This window comes from Myripristis murdjan, chromosome 10 (genome assembly GCF_902150065.1).
Source record: "Myripristis murdjan chromosome 10, fMyrMur1.1, whole genome shotgun sequence".
Classification (NCBI taxonomy): Eukaryota; Metazoa; Chordata; class Actinopteri; order Holocentriformes; family Holocentridae; genus Myripristis; species Myripristis murdjan.
Genome location: NC_043989.1, coordinates 66,305 through 86,746, shown reverse-complemented (window position 1 = coordinate 86,746; position 20,442 = coordinate 66,305). Strand labels below are relative to the sequence as shown.

At 45.2% G+C, this 20,442-nt stretch overlaps 1 protein-coding gene across 1 annotated transcript in view; it reads left to right on the top strand.

Moving 5' to 3' along the window:
- The window catches only part of sycp2l (synaptonemal complex protein 2-like), a 42,132-nt gene extending 27,643 nt beyond the window's left edge, over positions 1 to 14,489 (top strand). Inside the window, exons 23-28 of the mRNA XM_030062822.1 lie at positions 786 to 866; positions 985 to 1,082; positions 12,545 to 12,639; positions 13,109 to 13,208; positions 13,799 to 13,845; positions 14,304 to 14,489. Of these exons, the coding sequence (XP_029918682.1) occupies positions 786 to 866; positions 985 to 1,082; positions 12,545 to 12,639; positions 13,109 to 13,208; positions 13,799 to 13,845; positions 14,304 to 14,370 (488 nt within the window). The 3' untranslated portion in view covers positions 14,371 to 14,489. The remainder of the gene's footprint in view (positions 1 to 785; positions 867 to 984; positions 1,083 to 12,544; positions 12,640 to 13,108; positions 13,209 to 13,798; positions 13,846 to 14,303) is intronic.
- Positions 14,490 to 20,442: the final 5,953 nt, after the last annotated feature.

Sequence of the window (20,442 nt, the reverse complement as noted above, 5' to 3'; positions counted from 1 at the left end):
GGGCTTCACAGACATGATAAAAAAAAAAACACCAAACAAGAACACTAGAAATAAAGGAATCATAATAACTGATTAAGGAAAATAGGGAAAAAAAAAATCCCAAGCATTTGGCAAAGGTGCCGTCAGTGTGACACCGTGTCGCATCCTGGCAGAGATAAACTTGATTACCAAAACACTATATGTCATCACAACTCACTGCGTGTGTGTGCGTGTGTATGTGTGCGTGAAAATATATTGTTCTTCATTCTTTTTAATTTTATGAATTATGGAGAAAGTAGTTAGAGTATTTTGAAGTTACAAAATTACAGCAGAAAGGTGAAATTACAAAATTACAGCAGAAAGGTGTGATGCAGGTTTTTGTTACAAATGACATTTGAAGTTTCTCAGCTCTGTCAGAAACCAACGATAAAACATAACATAAGTAACAGAAACACTGCCCATCCTAGAGTCTGGGACTGTCTGGAACATCCCGGCCAGTTTCCAACATGGGAACAAAGGAGCCAATCACACTGCAGCAGGATATGACATCACTCATGTTGCAGTGGGTGTGATAAACCTTTTACTACTTTATTGTGATTGGTCTAGCCTCACCTTGTCCCCACCCCCTCTGTCACTCACTGTCCCACCCTGCCTCAGAGTACAAAAGGTTACTGGGGTCTGTATCAGGTTGATTATATTTTCTGTTTTTTTGGTTTCACAGTTTTAACAGAACTCTGCTTTGAAATCAACATGAAAGGTGTGATGCAGGTTCATCTTCACCCCCTGCTGTGTTCTGTTTGTTTCAGGAGCTGCTGAGCAGCAGCTGGCCCAGAGGAGGAGGGCGGAGTCTAAACCAGAAGGGGAGGGGCCTCATTTGGCATTGAAAGGCAAGAGACCAAAATGAACCAGACCAGTAATCCCAGATCAGTTTTTTTTATTATTATTATTTACATGAACTGTCCTGTGATCAGCTGATCAGCTCTACCTCCTGTTTCCTGTCCTCAGAGTTGCCAGCTGAGGGGACAGAGTCAGAGGAGGAGTTGAGATCAGGCATCATGGCTGCCTTCAAAACCTTTAAAACCCAACTGCAAGAACACTTCACTGTGAGTGCACACACACACACACACCACACACAGTGTTTATTTTGATCAGGGTTCACACCTGTGACCAGGTGTCATATCACACAAATGTAATAACTTACAGATCCCCTATCAGTGTGATGTTATAATCGACTCTTCCTGTCTCAAAGCCTTGATGATCTCACATGACCTCTGCTTCCTGTTGAACAGAACATCTTAAACAGTGTTCTCATTCTGTGCTCATGGCTGTAAAGTGAAATTTCAACCAATAAAACCTCAGCAAATCTTTAAACATCCTCTCTCATCCACCTGTTCCTTCAAAATAAATGTTTCTCTCTCAAACTGACACTGCGTTCCAAATTGCATACTTCTACTTTTTACTTTTAGTATGTACTGCAGCTGCCCTTACAACGTATGTAGTGTAGTATGCAGTACGCATGCATATGCATACTATTTCCCAGTTTGGGATCAATAAAGTAAATCTATCTATCTTTCTTTCTATTGGGACACACTACATATGCCATCCCTGACCTCCAACCCTCTTGCTCTCTTCCGCCGCCATCCATACCGCCACATTTGAAGTTTGTTGTCAGAATGCTGATGCTGTTTCAAACTGCAGAGATGCAGCAAATTGCCTCTCGCCGAGCTGCCAGAGATGTGCACGTGCATGTGCACACTGTCAGAGGTGCCAAAGAGCTCTGTTGCTGTTGTGTCATAATGTGTGTTGTTTCTATAAACTGACGTGATGATGCTCACATGCAGTATTATTCCTTACAGTGTAAGAACCTGCATTTTTCTGTCAGTGTTATTTTCATAGTTTTTCACATGTTCACATAAACAGCTCCAAGCCTATATTATCAGTAGCCTGTCTATTGAATTAGTCACCAGTAGCCATATGAGCACCCTTCACACATACACTATATTACCAAAAGTATTCGCTCACCCATTCAAATGATCAGAATCAGGTGTCCTAATCACTTGGCCTGGCCACAGGTGTATAAAATCAAGCACTCAGGCATGCAGACTGTGAAACAAGACATTTGTGAAAGAATGGGCCGCTCTCAGGAGCTCAGTGAATTCCAGCGTGGAACTGTCATAGGATGCCACCTGTGCAACAAATCCAGTCGTGAAATTTCCTCGCTCCTAAATATTCCACAGTCAACTGTCAGCTCTATTATAACAAAATGGAAGCGTTTGGGAACAACAGCAACTCAGCCACGAAGTGGTAGGCCACGTAAAGTGACGGAGAGGGGTCAGCGGATGCTGAAGCGCATAGTGCAAAGAGGTCGCTGACTTTCTGCACAGTCTATTGCTACAGAGCTACAAACTTCATGTGACCTTCAGATTAGCCCAAGTACAGTACGCAGAGAGCTTCATGGAATGGGTTTCCATGGCCGAGCAGCTGCAGCCAAGCCACACATCACCAAGTGCAATGCAAAGCGTCGGATGCAATGGTGTAAAGCACGCCGCCACTGGCCTCTAGAGCAGTGGAGACGCGTTCTCTGGAGTGATGAATCACGCTTTTCCATCTGGCAATCTGATGGACGAGTCTGGGTTTGGAGGTTGCCAGGAGAACGGTACATTTCAGACTGCATTGTGCCGACTGTGAAATTTGGTGGAGGAAGAATTATGGTGTGGGGTTGTTTTTCAGGAGCTGGGCTTGGCCCCTTAGTTCCAGTGAAAGGAACTTTGAATGCTTCAGGATACCAAAACATTTTGGACAATTCCATGCTCCCAACCTTGTGGGAACAGTTTGGAGCGGGCCCCTTCCTCTTCCAACATGACTGTGCACCAGTGCACAAAGCAAGGTCCATAAAGACATGGATGACAGAGTCTGGTGTGGATGAACTTGACTGGCCTGCACAGAGTCCTGACCTGAACCCGATAGAACACCTTTGGGATGAATTAGAGCGGAGACTGAGAGCCAGGCCTTCTCGACCAACATCAGTGTGTGACCTCACCAATGCGCTTTTGGAAGAATGGTCAAAAATTCCTATAAACTCCTCAACCTTGTGGACAGTCTTCCCAGAAGAGTTGAAGCTGTAATAGCTGCAAAAGGTGGACCGACATCATATTGAACTCTATGGGTTAGGAATGGGATGGCACTTCAGTTCATAGTATGAGTAAAGGCAGGTGAGCGAATACTTTTGGTAATATAATGTAGCTCTGTGTTGCTGGCAGATGTTTGTTGTTAAATATGTATTTAAAGCTGGTCAGCTGCTGGCACTATATTCTGTCTGCCTTACAGTCACAATACGTTTATTTGTAGTGTAACATGCTTGCATTCTTACATTACTTAATATTTGACTTTTACTATTTATATATTTAATAGTCTATACTGCTCATACCTGGCCCATAGTGTATTCATATTTAGTCATTTTCATTCATCATTTAGGTGGCGTCCTTACGGAATATGGCACCGGTGGTGCGGCTGCCTGTCACATGCAGCGCAGTGTTTGTTTGTTTTTAACCTGTTCTTAAGTGGTTTACATAGCTTTTAAATTTTGAGAGGGTTGAGATTCTGTTTGTTGTTTTTATCGTAGCATAGTGTGCTTGTAACTCCTCTGGAATCATGAGGTGGACAACTCTGGGGCTGTTTTAAACATTCCTACTCCTGGGACGACTCCTTGCGGAACAACAGAGTACGGTGAAGCAGCCTGTCATGACTTACTCTTGACAAGAACTTCTGGAGCTGGTGCCATTCTCTAGACTGGCCGGATCTAAGCACAGTATCCCGGCAGAAAGACTGAGGAGGAGACGCCGGGGAACTAGAGCTGGAAATAAAAGAAACAGGTGGCTGAGGGAGAGGGCATGGAGGGGAGCTTTTCGACCTGCTCTCCCGTCTGTGGTCATGGGTAATGTGCGTTCCTTAAACAACAAGATGGAAGAATTGGAGTGTCTGACTAGTTCCCAAAAGGAGTACCGGGAAAGCAGCCTGATTTGCCTCTGTGAGACATGGCTCAGGGATTGTATCCCGGACTCTATAACAGCTGTGGACGGTTTTAGACTATCCGGGCGGATAGGAGCACCGCTGCTACTGGAAAGCAAAAAGGTGGTGGGCTGGCAATGTTTATAAATAATAAATGGTGTAACCCTAAACATGCTACCATCAAAGAACAAACATGCAGCAAGGACACTGAACTCCTTGTGGTTAGTTTAAGGCCATATTACCTACCCAGGGAGTTCTCTGTGGTGGTCGTCATTGTTGTTTATGTTCCCCCGACTGCCTATGCGGAGACAGCTTGTGATGTAGTGCACTTTACTGTCGCAAGACTGCAAGCAAGATATCCAGACTCTTTCATCTTTCTCTCTGGTGATTTTAACCATGTCTCTCTCTCCAGCACTTTGCCTACTTTTAAGCAATTTGTGAACTGCAATACAAGGGAAGATAAGACACTGGATCTTTTTTATGCAAATGTGAAAGACGCCTATAAATTCTCTGGTCTGCCATCCCTGGGTAGATCAGACCACTGTCTTGTCCACCTTTCCCCCACTTACACTCCTGTTGTCAGGAGATTGCCTGCCACCACAAAGACTGTGAAAATGTGGTTCCAAGAATCCACTGTATTTCTTCAGTGTTGTCTGGAGCAGACAAACTGGAATGTCTTCTGTGAGTCCTGGGGAGATGACGTCAGTGGTCTCACTGAGTGTATTACTGACTATATAAAGTTTTGCTCAGACATCACTGTACCTAGCAGAGAAATAAGGTGTTTTCCAACAATAAGCCCTGGGTTAACAGTAACTTCAAAGCAGTGTTAAACCAAAAGAAACAGGCTTTCAGGAATGGTGACAAGATCAAAGCAAAAGAAATACAACAGGAGCTGAAAAGCAAAATTAAGGAGGGAAAAAACATGTACAGGCAGAAGTTGGAACAAGAATTGCAACATGATGGGGCAAGGCAGGTCTGGTCCGGTATGAAGAAGATCACTGGGCTGGAGAGGAAAGGTGGGTCACGGCTGGATGGTGACCAGGACCTGGCAGACGATCTGAACCTGATTTTAACAGATTTGACTGTCATGGCCCACTCTGCCCTGTAGAAGTTGGGGAGAATGCTGGTGGAGCCGGGGCTGGTTTCTTGGATCACTGACTATCTAACCTCTAGACCCAGTAATATACAGCTCAGTAACTGTGTCTCAGGGACTGTTTTTAGAAGCACTGGAGCCCTCAAGGTTCTGTTCACCCTCTATACATCAGACTTCTAGCATGATTCGGATTCCTGCTTCCTTCAAAAATTCTCTGATGACTCGGCTGTTGTGGGCTGTATCAGAGGTGGAGATGAGGAGGAACACAGGCACACAATCAGTGAATTCGTTGATTGGAGTCAAAATAACCATCTCCTGTTGAACATCACTAAGACCAGCGAAATGGTCTTTGACTTCAGGAAAAAAAAAGGCCACAACAGGAACCTGTCCTCATACAGGGGACGAAGGTCGAACAGGTCCCCTCCTAAAAAAAGCACTGTACTTTTTGAGAAGGCTACGCTCTTTTAACATCTGTAAACCGCTGCTGTGCTCCTTTTTTTTTTTTTTTAACTCTGTTGTGGCCAGTGCTGTGTTTTTTGGTGTGGTGTGGTGGGGGGGGTTCATACAACTGATAGAAACAGACTAAACAAGCTGATCAGAAAAGCAGGGAATATCATTGACATCATTCTGGAAGGGGTTGAGCAGGTAGCTGGTGTGAGGATGCTTAGAAAGATGCATTCCATCATGAGCAATGACAGTCACCCACTCCATGCACTTGGGGTTTTTAGAAAGAGTACACACAGTGACAGGCTAACCCCACCAAGATTCAAGACAGAGAGGTACAGAAAGTGTTTTCTGCCCGCAGCCATAAGGCTTTTTAATGACCAATAAGTTGTTCTACCTCACTAGAGTTTTTTTTTTTTTTTTTTTTAAATCTGTTCTATTTAATGGTCGTGTATTTAATTGTATATTTTATGGGTTGCTGTGTCTTTTTTGTGTCTGTCTGTGTGAATGCTGCTGTAGTGACACATCAGTTTCCTTTATGGATTAATAAAGTATCTTGATTTGATTTGATATACCACACTTACACCACTACCTATACTGGTAGAATCTTCTATATTGTAGTCATAGTTGAACCCTAACATTGAATCAGTACTTGTACTCTGTGCAATCACAATAAACTAAATGTTGTAAACATAGTCTTGTAAAACTATCATATCTCATCTCATCTCATCTCATCATCTACCGCTTATCCGGGCTGGGTCGCAGGGGCAGCAGTCTGAGCAGAGACACCCAGACTTTCCTCTCCCCAGACACTTCCACCAGCTCCTTAGGAGGAACACCAAGGCGTTCCCAGGCCATCCGAGAGACATAGTCCCTCCAGCGTGTCCTGGGTCTTCCCCGGGGCCTCCTCCCGGTGGGGTATGCCTGGAACACCTCCCCAGGGAGGCGTCCAGGGGGCATCCGAAACAGATGCCTGAGCCACCTCAACCGGTTCCTCTCAATGTGGAGGAGCAGCGGCTCTACTCCAAGCTCCTCCCGAGTTACCGAGCTCCTCACCCTACCTCTAAGGGAGCACCCAGCCACCCTGTGAAGGAAACTCATTTCGGCCGCTTGTATCCACAATCTTATCCTTTTGGTCATTAGCCAAAGCTCATGACCATAGATGAGGGTAGGAACGTAGATTGACTGGTAAATCGAGAGCTTTGCCTTTCGGCTCAGCTCCTTCTTCACCACGACGGATCGGTACACCGACCGCATCATTGCGGAGGCTGCACCAATCCGCCTGTCAATCTCACGCTTCATCCTTCCCTCACTCGTAAACAAGACCCTGAGATACTTGAACTCCTCCATTTGAGGCAGGACTTCTCCCAGAGAGGGCATGCCACCCTTTTCCAGTCAAGAACCATGGCCTCGGAATTGGAGGTGTTGATTCTCATCCCAGCCACTTCACACTCAGCTGCAAACCGCCCCAGTGCCTGCTGAAGGTCCTGCTTCGAAGGATCAACCAACAGGACAACATCATCCGCAAAAAGCAGCAATGAAATCCTGTGACTCCCAAACGGGACTCCCTCCGTCCCCCAGCTCCTCCTAGATATTCTGTCCATAAAGATTATGAACAGAACCGGTGATAAAGTGCAGCCCTGCCGGAGTCCAACATGCACTGGGAACAGGTCTGACTTATTGCCAGCAATGCGAACCAAGCTCCTGCTCCAGTCGTACAGGGACTGAACAGCCCTTAGCAAAGGGCCTCGGACCCCATACTCCTGGGCCACTCCCCACAGGGTACCACAAGGGACACGGTCAAATGCCTTCTCCAGATCCACAAAACACATGTGAACTGGTTGGGCAAACTCCCATGAACCCTCAAGCACCCTCCGCAGGGTATAGAGCTGGTCCAGTGTTCCACGGCCAGGACGAAAACTGCATTGTTCCTCCTGAATTTGAGGTTCGACTATCGGCTGAATCCTCTTCTCCAATACCCTGGTGTAGACCTTCCTGGGTAGGCTGAGAAGTGAGATCCCCCTGTAATTGGAACACACCTTCCAGTCCTCCTTCTTAAAAAGAGGGACCACCACCCTGGTCTGCCACTCTAGAGGCACTGTCCCCAACCGCTATGCAATGTTGCAGGGGCGGGTCAGCCAAGACAGCCCCACAACATCCAGAGACTTGAGATACTCAGGGCGGATCTCATCCATCTCCGCCGCTCTGCCACTGAGGAGCTTGCGAACCACCCCAGTGACCTCGGCTTGGGTGACGGACGATTCCACCTCTGGGCCCTCAGCCTCTGCTTCCTCAACGGAAGACGTGATGGTGTGATTGAGGAGACCCTCGAAGTATTCTTTCCACCGCCTGACAATATCCTCAGTCAAGGTCAACAGTTCACCACCTGCACTGTAAATAGTATTGCCAGAGTACTGTCTCCCCTTCCTAAGGTGCAGGACTGTTTGCCAGAATCTCTTCAAGGCTGACCGATAGTCCTCCTCCATGGCCTCACCGAACTCCTCCCAGCTTCGAGTTTTTGCCTCCGCCACTGCTCAAGCCGCAGCATGCCGGGCCTGCCGGTACCCATCAGCTGCCTCAGGAGTTCCACAGGCCAACATGGACCGGTAGGGCTCCTTCTTGACAGCATCCCTTGCTTCCAGTGTCCACCACTGGGTTTTGGGATTGCCGCCATGACAAGCACCAGAGACCTTGCGGCCACAGCTCCGAACAGCTGCATCGACAATGGAGGCCGAGAACATGGTCCATTCGGACTCAATGTCCCCAGCCTCCCTCGGGAGCTGGGAGAAGCTACCCCCAAGGTGAGAGTTGAAGACCTCCCCAACAGAAGGTTCAGCCAGACGTTCCCAACAGACCCTCACAGTACGTTTGGGCCTGCCAGGTCTGTCAAGCTCCGCCAGTGGATCCAACTCACCACCAGGTGGTGATCAGTTGACAGCTCAGCCCCTCTCTTCACCCAAGTGTCTAAGACATATGGCCAGAGATCAGATGAAACTGTGATCAAACTGTGACTAGCGCAGAAGTCCAATAACAGAACACTGCTCAGGTTCAGATCAGGGAGGCCGTTCCTCCCTATCACCCCACTCCAGGTGTCACTGTCGCTGCCCACATCGGCGTTGAAGTTCCCCCAATAGAACAATGGAGTCCCCAGTCGGAGCACTATCCAGTACCCCTCCCAGGGACTCCAAGAAGGCCGGGTACTCTACACTGCTATTTGGCCCGTAGGCACAAACAACAGTGGGAGCCCTCTCCCCAACCCGAAGGCACAGAGAGGCGCCCCTCTTGTTCACTGGGGTGAACCCCAACACATGGCGGCTAAGCTGGGGGGCTATAAGCAAGCCCACACCTGCCCGCCGCCTCTCACTGAGGACAACTCCAGAGTAGTGGAGGGTCCAGCCCTTCTTGAGGAGCTGGGTTCTAGAGCCCAAGCTGTGCATGGAGGTGAGCCTGACTATTTCTAGTCGGTACCTCTCAACCTCCCGCACAAGCTCAGGTTCCTGCCCCCCCAGTGACATTCCATGTCCCAGTAGCCAGCCGTTGTGTCCGGGGATCAGGTCGCCGAGGCCCCTGCCTTTGACTACTGCCCGATCCACAAAGCACCAGCCCCTTACGGCTACCCTTGTGAGTGGTGAGCCCACAGAGGGTTGGACCCATGTCACCAGTTCGGGCTGGGCCCGCCCGGGCTTTGTGGGCAAAGGCCCAGCCACCAGACGCTTGCTCACAAGCCCCAACCCCAGGCCTGGCTCGAGGGTGGGGCCACCGTACTGGGCAACATCACGGTCCTCGATATTTTCCTCTTCATAAGGGGGGTTTTGAACTGCTCTTAGTCTGGCCCATCACCTAGGACCTGTTTGCAATGAAAGACCCTCACAGGGGCAAAGTGCCCCTGGCAATATAGCTCCATCCTAGGGGGCACACAAACCCCTCCACCACGATAAGGTGGCAGTTCAAGGAGGAGTGTATGATATGTGACGGTATATAATCAGATCATTGCAGTCCTAATATGTTATTGTCTTAGTATCTCAAATTAAATAAACCATGTATGAAAGGAAGTGTTCTGTATCACCATCATTGGCACGAGTGTTGGCACGAGTGAGATTAGTTATACCAATATAAAACAGGCAGAATGGTATTTTACAGGAATTCAGATGAGGCTTTTAAATAATATTGGTTTCATTTATTTCACATTCATATCATGTCCACACAACATACTGCCACCTCAACCCCAACATGCCCATCCTGAGTCTTTATTTGGATGGTGTGTCTGACCTCCGCCATGACCTCTGCATGAGCAGGGAGCCCATAGCTGCACTCACAGCTGCTCTGCCCCAGGAGGGGGCAACAGGGTTGTCTTGAGGGCATCTGACATCCCCAAAACAACAGTCCATAGGATGGTTCTCAAAGTCAGCTGGGCAGTGGTTGGGCTTCTGAAAAGGATTGTCGGGAAATCAAGGAGGTGGGTGCCGGCTTTGCCGGCTTTGCAGGATCTCCTGCATTTCATGTGGCAGTCAGTGCCATTGATTGCTGCCACATAAGGATAAAGCCCCCCTGGAGAGGATGAGGCCTGTTACCTGAATAGGAAGCAGTTCTTCTCTATTCAACTCCAGGCCATCTTCGACCATCATGGCAGATTCATTGATGCCTGCAGTGGCTTTCCAGGGTCTGTCCATGATGCCCGCATACTGAAGAACAGTTCTGTGTATGTCCAGCAGCTCTATCCACCAGAGGGATGGTGCATTTTGGGTGATGGTAGGTACCGCTCTCTGGCTGCCCCCATCTGTTTGATGACACCCTACCGTGCACCTAACCTGAATCCTGTGCAGGCCAGGTACAACAGCATGCTGTCCAGGGCCAGGAGGTGAGCCCCACCTTTGCCCTGGTTGTCATCACCTGCTGTGACATGATGGAGGCTGAGGAGGATGAAGCAGGAGATGATGGTCCACAGCCTGGATATGAGGCTCCGGAGCCTGGTGAGGGTGTCAGGGATCTCCTGGCTGCAGCAGTGTCTGCCCCTCTCCACTGTGTTTCAGCTCTGCCAGGAACATGATTATATTCAATATTAGTTTGGACACAAGAAATTCCTTACCACAGCCAAGCCTATGTTAAGATGTTGTTGTTTTAAATGGTATTGTGCTATTCATTTAATTAATGGCAAAATGGTATTCATTTAATTTATTGTATGATGATATTCCTTTCATTTATGGAAGGATATTTACTGACCTTATGTTTCTGTTTGGAGGTTCTCCCACTTTTTCTTGACCCAGGCAGGCTGGACCTTTCCCTGAAGGTAATTTGTGGCAATAAACATCCTAAGAGGACAGGAAACTGAACAAGATTAAAGATGTGTATTGTCACTCTGATTGTACTTTGTGACATTATTTTGCTGGGAGACTGAGAAGACAGTAAGAAGTGTAAGATGTAACATCTAAAAAGTACACAACCGAGTATAAAGTGTATAAATAAGCAGTTAAGTATCAGTATATAAGCACATAATAATGTTATTCACTCAAATCCTTTCATGGCCGCATTTCTCTTGCCAGTGAAGAGGTCCTCATTTTCTGTCCTCCATTCAATGAGTCTTTCAGTGTGTTCATCCGACCTTGAGTTGAGTAGTTGAGTACTTTTTTATTGTTAGAGTCTCTTCTGAAATTTTTCTTGCGTCCGAGACTCTTGTTCTTCGTGGCAGAACAACAAATACCAAATAATATACACACATACATATAACATATAACATAAGACATCCATCAGACATATAATAATGTGCTATAGGCGCAATGCCTCAAAGTGGCTGCAGTGCCTCCATATCCTTACACAACAATAACAATAATTCAGTGCCCTGACTAGCCCAACTGATTCAACATTTTAACCGACTGAGGAATAAAGGAGTTCCTCAGTCTATTTAATCTGGCTATAGGGACTCTATATCTCCTGTTGGATGGCAGCAACTGGTATTCTTCAAAAAGTACATGTGTTGGGTCGGACAAAATGTAGTCTGCCAGGGATACCATTCGACCTTAACATTAGAAACGAATTATTTTCCAGTGAGAAAAGGCAGTTAATGTTGATGACCAACTAGTAACTTACTTAACACACTAGCGAACATACTTAATATCCGAGTGCATCATCAACAACTTCATGTGAGGTAAATTTGTATGTCTAACAGTTGTACATTTTATCATCTCAGCTTCGTGCAACAATGGTATTTTAATGTTTTGTTTTGTTTTTTAAATCTGTTGTATGACTCTTATCTTCTTTGTGTCTTTTATTGTAAATTACTGTGCAGCACTTTGATAAACTTTTTATGTTTTAGAAATGTGCTATATAAATAAAGTGGATTGGATTGGATTGGATTTAATGTATTAAAAATACACACGAGCAGTAAATATGTATAGTACTTACATTTGAATGCACTGTTGTATGTCATATTTCTAATCTTCTGTCTTCCTGTTGCTGCTGCTGTCACTGAGCGAGGTGAGTGCAATGTGTGTGTGTGTTGTCTTCCGGATGTGGGTGTGGCTTGTACACGCAGCTCAGTCAGTGCAACGTAACGTCTGCTGCACAAAGGATTGTGGGTCAGAATGGCCAGAGCAGCATGCTGACATGCACACTGTGAAATCTGAGCGGATGTAGTAGAACATCCTGGTACTCTTGACATACTGCATCTGACATACTATGTATTGGTACATAATAATTCTTGTTCTTGCATACTAAATAGTATGGTAGTATGGGTATTGGAATGCAGGGTGAGATCCTGTTGTTTTGCAACTGTGAATGTTTCTTCCCTGCACCATGTCCCGCCCAAATTTCCTGTTTCAACATGAAATAAATCAACTCAAGAAAGTAAGACTCCATTTCATGGGGTCTTAAAGATTAAAGACAGGACGTTTCTGGAATACATCTGAGGTTTCAATCTGGAGCTCAAACCTCACTGTCTGTGGGATTATTATGGGATTATTGTGAATGGATTCATTCATATGTTGATTGAAGTATAAATATAAAAACAAAGTTTTACTTTAATAGGGTAGTTGGAAGAAGGTTGAAGCTGAGGTTGTTCAGTCCCTGAGCGAACATCCACAACACTTCTCCTCCCTCCTCAGAGCTGTCCATCACCACAGGTAACACCCTCTATTCCCCTATTGGTCGACAGTGCCACAGCCGTTATTATTAACACAGATAACAATGACTTTAAGGAACTGTAATCAGAGCAGCTGAAATAAATCCAGTCAGCTGTTAACTTTTTTGGCTCCCTGCACCTCTGCCAGGCTATCCATTCTTCTACTAATGAATTATATTAATTAGTTAATTAAAAATACATAAGACAACTGAGGCCTCATTCAACTATGTTGGTGCACTGCTGCCACCTGCTGTTCTAACAAATAAACTACACATTGAACATGTTGGTGTTAGTCATTTTCAGTGTTTCTTGCTCCAGGCAGTTTGACCACAGACATCATTTGGACTTTTTTTATTTGTGATTGTGATGACCTAAATTGGAATTGGAAAAGAAGAAAGATTAATCACGAAGCCTCTCTCTTTCTCTCTCTCTGTGTGTGTGTGTGTGTGTGTGTGTGTGTCTGTGTGTAGGTTGCTCCTGCTGCAGAGGTTTGAGAAGAAGGTTGCCAATCAGATTAATCAGCTGGTGGAAAACTTAATGAGCCTGAATTCTATTGAGACAGAAGTACTGGTACTTCTATACAACTAATACTAATAGTACTGATACTACTGATAGTATTGTTAGTATTTATAGTACAAGGGCTGAGCAGGTGCAGTTGTGTTTGTGTCTCAGATTGTGAGGTTCTCACTTCCGTCTCTGTGACATCACATGAGATCACATGACTCAGGCTTATCCGTTATTGCTGGAACTGGTGCTGCATAAACCCCACATTACAGCTATACTCAGTCTCTTCTACTGCTACTACAACTTCTACTACTGCTAATATTACTACTACTAGTAGTACTACTACTACTGCTACTATTCACGTCTTGACTTTGTAGGTATTTGCGCTGCGTTAAACACCTACTTTGCATTTGGTCTGAACACACCTTAACTACCACTATCTCTACTACTACTGCAGTACTTAGTATCCTACATGAGAAATTATAGACAAAACTAGTAATACTGTAATGCTGGCAACTAGACACAAATACTACTAGAATAAGTAGCAGAAGTAGTACTATAATAATATTAGTAATGCTAATGGTCCTAATGCTAATAATTTCTATCTACCTGTCTGTCTGCCTGTCTGTCTGTCTCTCTTTCTTTATTTTTCCAAGTCCAAAGTTCAGTCTTTCAGGACCTTCTGTGATAAACAGCTGCTCAGGTCAGTTTGACATTTGACCTCTTAGTGTTACCAGTGTTTACCTTGTTCACACTTAAGAACCTGTCAGCAAAACAACAAAACGCAAAGCTTTTCCTGCTTTAAAAGAAAGCAAAACATATTTTGTAATATATTGTGCATCTATTGAGTTTGATGGCTTCAGGTTTAGTTACAGCAGCAGTATGTGATGTAAATTATATAACTTAAGCAATAGATAGATAGATAGATAGATAGATATACTTGATATTGATCCCAACAACCAGAATTTCCCTTGTTGGGATCAATAAAGTATATCTATCTATCAAAAAACAAAAAAACAAAACAAAAAAAAAAACAAACATAATTTAGAAATCTGATTCTGGAAAAGTCCTATTGACCACTGCTTATCTGATGCTGTTTCACCCCAGTTACAGCCTCTACAGTGGCCCCTGCAGGTGGTTAAATATGTTGTGTTGCCTCAGGTTGAAATCATTGGAAGATGAAGACATGAAGGATGAGGAAGAGGAGGAGCTGCCATCCACATTATAAAGGCAGAGGAATGATTAAGGGCACATGTTAAAAATATTTCTTTTCATTTCAAAATCTGTACATTTTCTGTCAGCCTTGTAGTTTTCGTTACATGTAAAATAAACACTGATGTCACAGCATATTGAAGTGTTTTATATTTTTTCTGAACATATAAAATATAACAGTATTCACCAAACAGTATTCACTTTGAACAAAGCTGTTCATTAATTCTTTCAAGGGTCAAGGGTCACTTTATTGGTCTCCTAACAGAGAAAATAGTCTTGTAGACAGAGGGCCAGCTGCACAACATACATAATAACACTGCACATAATAACACATTGACACATACATACAATACCATATACATTGACAACATGCAACATCCTGAAAACATGTACACCTTTGTGTCAGAAAACAATACAGCACATTCACCACCTGCCCCGTTCTCTCCCCTGGGGCGACATTTCCTCATTAAGCAGTTTAACTGACAAGGGAACAAATGAAAACTGGGGTGTATTCAATGATGTTACGATATGTAACGTGTGACGTTGTCTCATTGAATGATATATTTGCTCTTAACGTTTTGTAACAGAGAGCAACATGCATAGGAGGTAGTTTTCCTCTGTTTTGTGGGTGTGTCAGAGGTGTTATCCAGTCAGCATCAGCCTGTATATAAGCTTCCGCCATTTAAAATGATAGAGTTCCATCATAGCTTCCAAGTTGCTATATCAGTGTAGCCAGTGTTTAAAATGTTATCCATCATTTGAAGAGATAAAAGCACATGTATATGTTAAGTATGATGATAGATGAAGACATAGATTATTGTTTTTCTTCAATAATATGGCAATTTTTATTCAACTTAAAACTTAAAACACGTTTGTGTATGCCTGTGGTACAAATCTTGGAAACAATGTTTAACAATAACTGTTTATTATTATGATTATGATTAATGATTACCACTTGGGCGGCCCGGGTTCAATTCTCAGAAAAGTTGTATATTTATTCACTGATTATTACCGATGGTGGTTAGAAAAAACAAACAAACAAACAAACAAACAAAAAAACACTTTTATTCCATTTTATAAACAGTGCTTGGTAAGTTTATGTCTAAGTGAGGGTTAGGGTTAGGTTAGGGGTTAAGGGGTGAATAAGGCTTTGTCCCATCGGGACAAAACGAAATAACTCGAGAACGATTTGGAACCAAGTCCTACCCCCCCATACTCATGGGTTGGCTTTCCAACGAGACCAAGCTCGACCATTTACGACGTCGGGAAGTGGGCGGGACTTGTTAAAAAAAAAAAACAACTTTAAAACCTTTGTATCTCGGGAACGGTAAGTCGTAGAGAGATGGGGATTGCATCGTTGGAAAGCTCGTGGCCGAATTATGGCAGCTTGGTCTACGACCTTCTGTTCGGGAGTTATGGGCAAAAAACGCTCCCCATTCAAAATCAATGAGGTCCAGTCGGGGGTGTCACAGCCCGAATCGACCTTCCAGAAAGTGGTTAGGAGCATGTTTGAGACCATTTGGAGTTGAATGGACCCTTTCAGGGTTACTTTTTTGGATGACACTTGGTGAAATTTTCTGATATTTGGTTGGGTGTTTTCCCAAGTCCATCCACTGGAGGGCAGTAAGGCCTTGGGCCATGTCCCTTAGGGCTTTGCCACCCGAGGGCAGTCAGGCTTAGGGCTGGACTTGGGTGTTTTCCCAAGTCCATCCACTGAGGGGCGGTAAGGCCTTGGGCTATGTGCCTTAGGGCTCTGCCACCCGAGGGCAGTCAGGCTTAGGGCTGGACTTGGGTGTTTTCCCAAGTCCATCCACCGGAGGGCAGTAAGGCTCAGGGAAGCTACCAGGCTTGAACCAATGGACCAAGTTAACCGATGCTAATGCTAATGCTAATTTTTATCATTATTTTTTGTGTACTCTTTGGTTGTGCCCTAGTGGTCCCAGGGACTCTACTGTTTGGGTTAGGGTTAGGTTCTAGGTTCTACCCAGCTGGCCACTCCTGCCTTACCAAACAGGAGTAGGACAGCTGGGTAGAACCAACCAGTAGAGTCCCTGGGACCACTGAGGCACTTAAGCCCCCACGCCACGTCAAAGCAGAGTCCCTGTGAGGGTAATAATTTTTTTGGATTTTTAATGTTTTTTTTTTTTTTTTTTTTTTTTAATACACAGAACACAGAGAGACAGACGTCAGACTGACAAAGACAGACAGACAGAGACATACAGAGAGATAAAAACAGACAGACAAACAAATGTAGAAATAGACAGACAGTAAACAATTTTTTTTTGGGGGGGGGGGGGGGGTCATTTTTCAATAACACAAACAATCAACACACAGGAATTACAGTAATATTTACTGTTGCTTCACCTGGTCCATCAAGAGTTTCCTCCTTTTCTTGAAGGACTCCAATGTCCTTGTAGGGATTTTGGCCAGCTTGCAAGACTCCACATACTTCTTGTAAGCCTCCTTCCTCTTGACTTTGGGGTCCAGGTTTATCACAGAGTCTTCCTTGTCACTCCAGTGCTTGGAGGTGTGAGCAGGGAGGCACATGGCTGGGGACTCCTCAGGAGGCCCGGCCTCCATGTCCTCCGGGTCAACAGACTGCACATCCTTCAAGGATTCAAGGATTCAAGGATTCAAGGATTCAAGGAACTTTATTGTCATACCAGTTCACACTTACATGCTAGTGGTACGAAATTAGCACTCAGGTCCCGGTATAAGCCAAAAAAAAAACCCGAAAAAAGACCAGAAAAAGAAGTGTAAATATAAGTGTAAATATAGAATATAAGATATATAACAGTATATAAATATATATATATATATATATATAGGTATAAACAGTATGTGTGGGTATAAACAGTATGTAAACTATAAACAGTATATGTAAATAAATGTAAACAGCATATGTAAATGTAAATAAAAATATAAATAGTATATATATAATAAGTATAAATAAACAGCCTATATATAAGTAAGTAGTATATATATAATAAATAATAAATATAATATATATATAAGCAGTAAATATAAAAATATAGAGAAAAATATAAACAGCTTATGTAAATATAGACAGTATATATAAATATATATATATATATATATATATATATATAATATAGACAGTGTAATATAGAATGGACCAAGCCACAGAACCTGATGCCCGGGACTGGGATTCATGGAACTGTTGGACTTGGTCAGTGCAGAATTAGCTTAGTGCTAAACAAGCATGTTAGTAATATTGCACTTATGGTGGAAAGTGATTTGTGCAGGAGAAGGGAGAGAGAGAGAATGAGATGGGAGACTGCAGAGCATGGCTCGAGTTCAACAGTCTGACAGCTGCAGGGAAGAAGCTGTTTCTGAGCCTGGTGGTCTTGCTCTGGATGCTCCTCAGCTGCCTGCCTGAGGGGAGGGGCTGAAACAGACTGTGAGCGGGATGGGTGGAGTCCTTCAAGATGCGGAGGGCCCTCCCCCTGCATCGTGAGGTGTAGAGGTCCGAGGTGGTGGGAAGGCTGCTCCCCACAGTCCTCTGTGCAGCCTTCACCACCCTCTGCAGAGCCTTCCTCTCAGCAGCAGTGCAGCTGCCGTGCCACACGGTGATGCAGGTGCAGAGGACGCTCTCCACCGCACAGTGGTAGAAGCTCCTCAGGACGGAGCTCCCCAGTCCAGCCTTCCGCAGCTTCCTGAGGAAGTAGAGACGCTGGTGGGCCTTCCTGACCAGACGGGAAGTGTTGGCGCTCCAGGTGAGGTCACTGGATATGTGCACACTAGGGGTGGGTAAAAATATCGATTCATCGATGCATTGCAATATCTTTTTTCACAATTCAATATCGATTCACAAAAGCCTCTGAATCGATTCAACTCCTAACCAGTAGGGGGCGCGGTGAGCAACACCTCCGTGTGATTCACGTTGTGCGGACGGAAGCCGCACTGTACACAACTACAACATGAAAGCAAGTAGCAGCAGCGTTAAGTCGGCACCTGTGACTTTAAAACCTGACGTTGGGCTCACTTTGGATTTACATGTAACCCCAGAACACAGGTAAGAGACAAGAGTCAAGTCGTGTGTAAACTGTGCCAGGCAGTATTAAGGTCGTGTAATAATACCATGAACCTGCGCAGCCACCTTAGCTGACACCATGCCGATGTTATGCAGCAACCTGTGGCTAAACCAAAACAGATGCAACTCCACACATCCTTTATCCTTTTAAGCATTATTACACGAGAGGGTGAGCTTGATGCTGATGGGCGCATCACTGAAGTGACAATAATGACGGTCAGGCACACCCTCTCATGTAATAATGTGATTATACAACTATTACCAACAAAACTAAACGTATAATCAAGATGTATTCGTACTGTGAGCATTTCGCTCTCAAAATATCAATGTTTTTTGCCGGTATTCTCTCCGTTTCTGCGGAAATACATGAGATCTGACGTTAACTAGTCCTTGTCAGCCAGCCAACGGCTCTGCTAGCTCAGTCATGTTGTTACTAGAATATCCGCTGGAAAAAATATTTTTGTCATGGACTGATAGTTATACTTCTGCCGACTTCTCAGTCATTTTTAATCTAACAGGTGCCGTGACAGCAACTCACCAACACAGCTGATTTTTTTTTTTTATCTACAACTAACTTATATTAACAGTTATATTTAAATATAGGCTACTGCTTTCCAGTGCCGGCGCCATAAAAACATCTGTCTTTTAATAAACTCACTGGCAGATGTTTTATTTCAGCTGGGGGTGTGTCACTCCAAGTTAACGTCAGCAGCAAAAATTATTTAAGCATTTCGACTTATTACAGAATCGATATCGAAGTGTTTAAATCAATATCGAATCGAAATCGAATCGAATCGTGAGGTTCTTAACAATACCCAGCCCTAGTGCACACCCAGGTACCTGAAGCTGGAGACCACTTCCACAGCTGCTTCTCCGATGTGCAGGGGAGGGAGAGGGCGCTTGTCCTTCCTGAAATCCACCACCATCTCCTTCGTCTTTTTCACGTTGATGCAGAGGTTGTTTTCACTGCACCACTGCACCAGGTGTTACCCCTCCTCTCTGTATTCGGACTCATCGCTGTTAGTGATGCATCCCACTACTGCTGTGTCGTCCGCAAACTTCACTATATGACAGCTGGGGTGTCTCGCCGAGCAGTCATATGTCAGCATCCTCCAGGGGCTGCTCATATGGCTCCTCCTCTCTGTTCTCCTTCAGGCACTGCAACCCCGTAGGGATCTGTATGTTGAGCACAGGGATGGACTCATGGAGCTTCCATATCATCATGTTAAAGATCTTGGGCGAGGTCCATCTCGACAAGATCTGCAGCTTCTGCAGATCTGCTTGAGAAATGACCTTGCTCATCAGGAGGATGCGCAGGTGGTTGTAGTCAACATAATCACCATTTATGATCATGCCGACAGCACTCACAAAGGTGATCACGTTGAGTCTACTGCGGCCCTTCAATCCAGGTGGAGGGGGAGGGGGGAGGAGGGGAGGTCTCTCCTCCGAAGTGGCACTGGTATGAGGAGCCAGGCCCAGGAAGCCCCTGCGGTGTGTGATGCTCTTTTCGTTCAGTGAGCTGGTGCCTAGGCAACAGCTCAACTGAAAGTCGAGTGGTGAGAGGGGTCTCCCGTGCACCAGCTCCTCCAGTGCCAACTCCACCTGGAAGGTCCGCCAGCATGCCTCAAAGTCTGCCACCCCACAGTACTTATCCGGGTCGGCCTGGAGAGAGCCCACCAGGTGGTCGACGACGGCCCTCACCACTTTCAGCAGTCCATCCCCAAAAATCGTGTCCTTAAATGGCAGGAGGAGTGGCTCCTCATGGAAGAGGAACAGGAGGGCTTTCAGGTCAAAGTGCGCCGCTCGGTCGACATCTAACGGGATGTTGCCCTCGAAGCACACCACCTGTTCAATCCGAAGACCCAGCTGGCACACAAATCGTTCGGGTTAGGGTTAGGGTTAGGACGAGAAAAAAGAGACCAGCCCCCCTGCGGGGGCGGTAATGCACAGGCCCTCCCCCAGGCAGCTCTCGTGTCTTGGTTCCCAGAAGGCACACTACGGTATTTCTGGCCGTAGTGTGCTACTGTCCATTTG